At 40.9% G+C, this 7,398-nt stretch overlaps 1 protein-coding gene across 2 annotated transcripts; it reads right to left on the bottom strand.

Annotated features, from left to right (window-relative positions):
- Positions 1–238: 238 nt before the first annotated feature.
- LOC131243307 (uncharacterized) lies at positions 239–2,068 on the bottom strand. Of its 2 annotated transcripts, XM_058242550.1 has the most exons (3): positions 1,787–2,068; positions 1,556–1,684; positions 239–931 (listed from the first exon to the last, which is right to left on the bottom strand). In XM_058242550.1, the coding sequence occupies exons 2-3, from the start codon at positions 1,665–1,667 to the stop codon at positions 414–416; spliced, it is 630 nt and encodes a 209-aa protein (XP_058098533.1). In that variant the 5' UTR covers positions 1,668–1,684; positions 1,787–2,068; the 3' UTR covers positions 239–413. The 2 variants fall into 2 exon arrangements, with proteins under 2 accessions (XP_058098533.1, XP_058098532.1); XM_058242549.1 differs by lacking the exon at positions 1,787–2,068 and having other exon boundaries at positions 1,556–1,778.
- Between the last annotated feature and the right edge of the window lie 5,330 nt (positions 2,069–7,398).

The raw sequence follows: 7,398 nt of genomic DNA, 5'->3' as shown, positions 1-7,398 counted from the left end.
CCCAAATTTCAAAATCCAAATCAAGACCACTGACCAATTAATCTACTGGTCTATTTTTTATTGCCAACAATCGGACCGTTAGGATCATTATAAATTTCGGGCCATGCTCTATCAAGAAATGGGCACTGTAGTTTGTTTTTTGTTTGTTTTTCTAAAAAAGAAAAAAAGAAAAAAGAAGAAGAACAAAACACTCTTTTTCAAAAAGAACAGATAATATCAGCATCTCTCACTCAACATATTCCAGAAACCATGTCTTTCTTAGAAAGAAATGCACCTGAGTTCAACAACACAAGTCTCAGCCTAAAAACTAATTACACGGCATTGGAATAAAAGATAATTGAAGAAAAACAGTAAACAAAGCAAACCCATCTTCTGATTGATGAAAGATATTAGATAAAAGCTCAATTCGAAATTCAGCTTCTCCGGACTGCCCGAGTTCCAATCGTCTTGTTAATTCCATTAACAGCAGACCTCTCGCTAACATTTCTCGATGCAATTGGCTTCTTGGTTTCCTTACTAATTCTGGTTGAGGATCTCAAACCTTCCCTACGACCCACCGAGAAATTAGCAGGGACCGATTTCCGTACTGTCTCCGTTTTCTTCGCATTCCTCCTCTTCCCACATTCAACAGCTAATACTCCAGTATCATGAACTGCACTGGTCTTTTCCTCCTCTGCTTCCATCTTCTTTCTCTTGAGTCTTTCATTCCTTCGAGCCGAATATTCGTTGTATAGCCTGCCTCTTTCGAACAAAGGACTGGAATGAGTATTGGTGGCCATAAACGCAGTAGGTAAGATGTTGTGACCGAGTTCGTCTTCAACCATCTTTGCCAGTGCCCGTAAATCACAAGAAACCGACTGGAACTCAGGTCGAATACGTGATCCTTCAAGATTCCACGAGCAATTTGGGACTTGGGTTTTTGTCAGCGAAGCTAATGTAAGGAAAGATTCCACAAATTTCAGTGAGAAAGACAGGAAGAAGGTTAAAGCAATAAAAATCCCAACATATAAATAGGTATTTTTTTTTTTTAAAAGAGGCCTAGTTCCTTATTCATCCCAAACTTGGTTTGTAGATGTGGGGCCATGGTCTGTCTAAGCCATTGATCTGACGGCACCTATCATGAATGGAACATTCCCTCAAAATCTCCTAAATTGGAAGATCATAGCCACCGAATCTTCAGTCTTTCCTCCATGTGGTTTGTTGAAGGATTTCATTTTAACCATGTGTTTGCATGCAAAGAACGAGAAAGTTGGAGTTGAGCAATTACGACAGAATGGTCCATCTGTGAATTGGGCCTTCAAATCAATGGCTTGGATAGACCAGACTGGGCCCACATCTACAAAATAATTTTCCATATGAAAAGTTCGATAATCTCTATCCATTTTTATAAATTCCCCTGTTTTCTTATTTTTCATTTTCTTTTCAGATTACCTACTCAAATAACAGAGAAAAACACTCACTGAACTCGGCTTAGTCGTGTGGGCTGTGATACCCAGTTTCAAAACCTGGGTTGAGAATTGTAAAGATGAATGGCTGTGTTATCTGATTTACTTACCAGGTGGAGATTGGATGGTGCCATTGGAGCATAAGACTCGACGAGCGCGAGGGAGTTGAGGAGATTCAGCAAGCGGCGGCCGTCGATCAGAAGGCGATTTCATGCGATACATGGATGGATAGGAAATTTCTGCAAAGAATTCCAGCCAAAATAAGAACTCAAGGAATGGGTGAAGAAAATCTCATGAAGAATGATTTTTGCAGAGGAGAAAAGGGATAGATGAAGAAGAACCTCCGATGATGTCTTCTCTCTTTTTCTTTTCTTTTTTTCTTTTCTTTGCTGTCTTTCTTTGTTTTGGTTGTTTTAGCGGAGGATTTCAAATTTGAATGCGGATACAAGAAAGGAGCGTCCCCAACGGTTATATTCGCATCGACGGTGCGGGTTCACTTTAAAATTTAAAATCAAAGGATCTGATCAAGTGCCATTTGCCGTTTAGATTCTTTCTCAAAGCCACTGAATTTCCGCTGAATTACCAAAAATGCCATCCCCCAGGGACTGGTATACAGTAATCTCGACTTGACGGGTCGCAGTTTCGTGCTGAATAAGAGAGCGGATTAGCTTTTAACAACCTTACCGTGTGGGGTCCACTTTAACGAATTTGTTTCATATCCACTCCGTCCATCCGTTTTTTCAGATCATTTAAGAACGTTACTAACGTTAATCCAAAAATTAAGCAGATTCAAATCTTTTATGGACCACATCACTGGAAAAAGAGGTGGCAAATAAACATTATGGATCTACTTACGGTGGGCCTTGGGAAGTTTTTAATGGTGACCATTCAATCATCATTTTTTTTCTTATGGTGTGGTCCACCTGAAATTCTGATATGCTTAATTTCCAAGACTATAGCCTGAAAAAGATCTTTAAAAACTGATGAATCGGAGTGGATATACAACATTTGATCAAGGTGAGCCCTGCGGCGAGAGTAAGACCCACTAAGCTGTTACCCGTGTAACACCTGATCCGCGCCCACTGTGCCATGTGATGTATCTGGCTTATCCACACCGTCCATCCATTTTCCCTTTCATTTTAAGGCGTTAACCTAAAATTGAAGCATATCCAAAGCTCAAGTGCACTACAAAACAGAAAAAAGTAGGGATTAAACGCTTACCATTGAAAATTTCTTGGGCGGCAGAAGTTTTGGATCAATCTGATATTTGTGTTTTCCATTTATCAAAGTTTATGTGACCTTATGAACATGTTGGATGGTAAGTAAACATCATGGTGGGCCATAGTAAGGTCCGAACGGTGGGCGTCATTATCCCAATTCTTTCTGTTGTGTGGTCCACTTGAGCTTTGCATCTACTTCATTTTTTGTGTTCACGCCCTAAAATGATCTGGCAAAATGGATGGACGGTGTAGATATAACCCATACATTATGATGGAGGCAATAGAACTTTGCCACGTCAATCCGCGTCCGAATTTCCGTAGGGCATTAAAAACTTTGATAAACCAGCAGATGCAATGCTCTGTACTCATGCACCTACAAATCAAAGACAGGGCATACGTGTACGTAGATATCACTTCCGAATCATGCCAACTATAGAAGGGTACTAGATACCCAAAAACGGAAAAAACAATTCACAGAACATAGAATGACAACTGGCTGATTCACGAGAATTTAACGGACCTTTAAATGTAAACTATTCAAAAGTCTAAATTCAAGAAACGAGTGTCCATTAATCAATGGTTAAGATGATATAATCAACCTAATTTGGGGCCACATTACATTTATAATAGTTTCTGCCATTTGGCCTTTTTATTATTTGAGGAACATGTATCCTAAGTTTACAATTTTTATGTGTATGTGCATGGAAAAAAAATAAATCACAGAACGTATAATGACATCCGACTGATTGATGAGAATCTAAAGGACCGTTAGATGGAAAATATTCAAAGGTCCGAATTCAAGAAATGAGTGTCCATGAATAGATGGTTAGGATGATATAATTAATCTGATTTGGGGCCACATTTCATTTATAATAGTTTCTGCTATTTAAGCTTTCTACTACTTAGGAATATGTATCCCAACTGTACAATTTTTATGTGCATGTGCATGGAAATTTTTTTACAGAACATATAATGACAACTGGCTGATTAATGAGAATCTAAAGAACCATTAAATGGAAAATATTCAAGTGTCCATATTCAAGAAACAGGTGTCCACTAATAGCTGGTTAGGATGATATAATTAATCTAATTTGAGGTCACATTCCATTTATAATAGTTTCTGCTATTTGAGCTTTCCATTACTTGAGGAACATGCATGTATCCCAAGTTTACAATTTTTATGTGCATGTACATGGAAAAAAGAAAATTAGGAAATAAAATGACAACGGGCTGATTGATGAGAATCTAATGGACTATTAAATGGAAAATATTCAAAGGTCCAAATTTAAGAAACAAGTGTCCATTAATCTATGGTTAGGATGATATAATTAATCTGATTTTGGGGCTAGATTTCATTTATAATAGTTTCTGCTACTTGAGCTTTCTATTACTTAAGTAACATGTCCAAAGTTTACAATTTTCATGTGCGTGTGCATGGAGCAAGAGACTATTCCTTGGTATCAAATCTCCTACGGAGTGGCCGGGTATCAATCGCATTCCATGGAATAATGAAGTTTTTATCTAAAAATTTCGATGCTCTGGTATTGATATTTCATATGCATGCAGTTAGCATATGGACCGTAGTTGTAACTTAAAGTGGACTTGGAGTGGGGATTGCCTGTCTGCACTGAACTAGGCAGATGTACTACGTGACAAGATTCGAATGAACGGTGGGCTATTATTAGAGATGGGCCAGTTAGAATACCTACTTGACCAAATAACTTTCAAAGATGTTTTGCATGATATATTTCTAACCGCCTCCTATCCGATCAAATCCTGCCAACTAATGCTTGTGCTGAGCTTGATAGAAGCTAGGGCAATACCCAATCACTGTCTGCTTAAATTAAAGTGTCTAAAGTGGACGACTCTTTCAAATGGGTCATGAGCAAAAAGAAATAGTAATTGGATGGCAACTAGCCACTTGGTGGACATCAATGTACAGTTTAAATGGGAGTTGGCCACTTGGTGGACATCAATGTATAGTTTAAATGTAAAACAGTAAATGGCCAATGTTCACCAAACAAATGTCCACTAATTAGTGGTTTGAAACATTCAATCAATTTACCCATACTTGAGGGTGGTAATGGGCCGGAATCATGATGAACCCAACCTAGCTTTACGATGGGCTTAAGCCCGCATCATGGCCCTGGAGCTGTACACCAGCCGGACCGAGTCGAGCTTGGCCCAGCTCGGCTCGGCTCAGCCAACAGGCTACCCCAGCACAAACTCGGCTCAGCTCGGCTCAGTCCTCTAGCCTGATTGGTCTGCTCAGCTTGACTTGATCAGCAACTTGGGTCATCTTGAGCTTGATCTTTCGAGCCGAGTTTGACTTGGAGCCTACGAGTTGAGTTCGAGTTTAGGTTTTAAGGTTTTTAATATATATATATATATAAAATATAATATAATTTATTTAAATATATAAATATTTATATTAAGTGAATCCGATCCGAGTCGAATCGATTCGAACTGAGTCAAGTTCGAGTCAAGTTTTGAGCTGAGCCGAGTTGAGCTCGGACTCGAGTCGAGTCGATTCGAGCTTTTCTGAGTCGAGTCGAGCAAGTTAACTGAGCTAACTCAGTTCGCGTACATCTCTACATGGCCCAATGATTTTTTAGGTTAGGCTTAGGCTCAAGTCAATTTTGCTTGACTCGACTTTTGTATTTATCCTATAAATGTGTCATTCTAATATTTAATTATGCCAACTACTATCTTGAATGTCGACTAGTGGTTTCATTCCACCAATGTGTGTGCGCGCGCGCTTGTGTGTCCATGTATAGACCACTTAATAAATGGAAAGATTTGAAAGATTCAAGGATGATATAGGGATGTTATCGTATGAAATCGAACATGTTTCCACAAAAAAAAAAATGTCTCTTAATATCATGTATGATTTCTCATGTACACCATATCAGATTTCCAAATTAATCAAAACATAAGGATGGTTTACACCTTACTTTCGCGTGATTGATCGCGATGAGAACAATCTAATTATTGATTCTAATCCTCCAAGCTAGGAGGTCTCTCCCCGATCTATTGCATGTGAAAAAGGTTAAAGGGTTGTTGTTTATGCCTCTGATAGGGGCTGAGGAAGATGCATACTATCCACACAAGTAAACCATACACGATCACATAAATGTTCAGAGATATGTGAATGAGAGAAGACTCCTTTAAAGCACCCTTTATTTTCTCCAAGTGATGCCCATGGGGGGACGTCCAAGGCTCTCTCATTGCTCTCCTCTTTGGGATATGATCATATATATAAGGAGTTAGTATTTGAAGGTACACTCCAGTAGGTTGTCTACTACTTTATTATCTTTGGGATACTATATTGTTATGGGAAAATGCAGTCCGACCACCTTCAGGGTTTGCTCGGGCCAATGAGCACACATTCATACATCCCATCTGGAAAGGCCGGGCTTCACATTTTCAATTGGGATGGATTCAGGAGGGGTAGTTAGCTCAGCGAGGTGATGGGCTCATTGAGAATAAAAAGCCATCGGGGTGATAAATATAACCCTCCGCTCGGAAAGATCAACAATCTAGACGAATGAGAGTTCGGCAGCTACCAACCAATGTAGAAATTCTGAGCTCTTCGCAATAACAATCAGCTAACCAACAGACTAGTTTAGCTCGGCCTCGATGCAGATGACTAAGGATTCAGTTCGGGTCGGCACACACCGAGTTGCACGACATCCTCCCTCGGTTCGGTGGATGATCTTCTTCAGATGAGCACGAATTCAAAGTAACCGTTAGCGTCCATCACTCACACGCAACCGTCCACTGCGTGATTATAGGATAACTGTCGACATCCATCACTTGCGCACATCTCGCTTGAACGGCTAAGATCGTTCCTGAGATGGTGGGCCACCCCGTCCCATGAACACTATAAGTTAAGGGGGCCATCGATATGAAAATGTACGCAAAATATCTCACCCAAAACCCATCACCACTACTCAGACCCGGATTCCTAGCCTGACTTTGGCATCGAAGGGTCCCTTACTCGAGCTAGGGTCTCCTTTGTCTCATTCCTGTGCAGGTGCGTGAAGGTCCAGTGGTTTGACAAGGGTGAACAAGTTTTTTGCATCAACATTTTGGCGCCGTCTGTAGGAACGCCACCAAAGCCATTCCTGCTTTACTAGAGAAAGAACAATGGCGAAAGGAAGGAAGAAAACTCCTCCAACCACTGCTGCTGCCAGCCTTGAGCTTGCAGGACAACCTAATCACCAGAACTCGTCTTCCTAACTCCAGGCCTAGTCCGCTCCTACAGGCACGGTGCAATGATCTCAGAACCAAGGGGGTCGTTACCTTTCCTTGCAGAACCAGGTCGAAATGTTGGCTAGTGAGCTTAGTCAGATGAGACAGATGTTAGAAAGACAACTCCCCCTCCCCAATCGGGAAACAACTGCCCGAGCAGCTGTCGAGAACTCTACACCAACTGATTCTTGAAGAGAAGTGTCTTGGGGCGTATCCGCTCAGACACCGTCTCATGTTTCGGGAACCTCAGTGCTGGCTCCTTCCGATCTACGTCACAAACTGGAGAAGAGGAGGTGCGAAAAATCTCCCGAGGAAGATCTGGCCCCCGAAACTGCCGTAAAAAATAAGTATCCCTGGGAGGTCCTGCTTGATGAGCTGCGGGGTCAGATCGGTGACATGCGCTACTCTTATCAAGCGCAAGCCCTGACTTCGATAGATGCGATGATGGAAGAAACAGAACCACTATTCATCGATGAGAT

Source organism: Magnolia sinica, chromosome 4 (genome assembly GCF_029962835.1).
Source record: "Magnolia sinica isolate HGM2019 chromosome 4, MsV1, whole genome shotgun sequence".
In the NCBI taxonomy this organism is placed as follows: Eukaryota; Viridiplantae; Streptophyta; class Magnoliopsida; order Magnoliales; family Magnoliaceae; genus Magnolia; species Magnolia sinica.
Note: the sequence above shows the minus strand (reverse complement) of the source record. Positions and strands in the feature narration are given on the sequence as shown.

Coding starts and splice junctions, on each gene's coding strand:
- LOC131243307 (XM_058242550.1), bottom strand. CDS start 1,667: ATGTATCGCATGAAATCGCCTTCTGATCGACGGCCGCCGCTTGCTGAA. Junction 932..1,555: donor CACCATCCAATCTCCACCTG/GTAAGTAAATCA, acceptor TCCTTACATTAG/CTTCGCTGACAAAAACCCAA.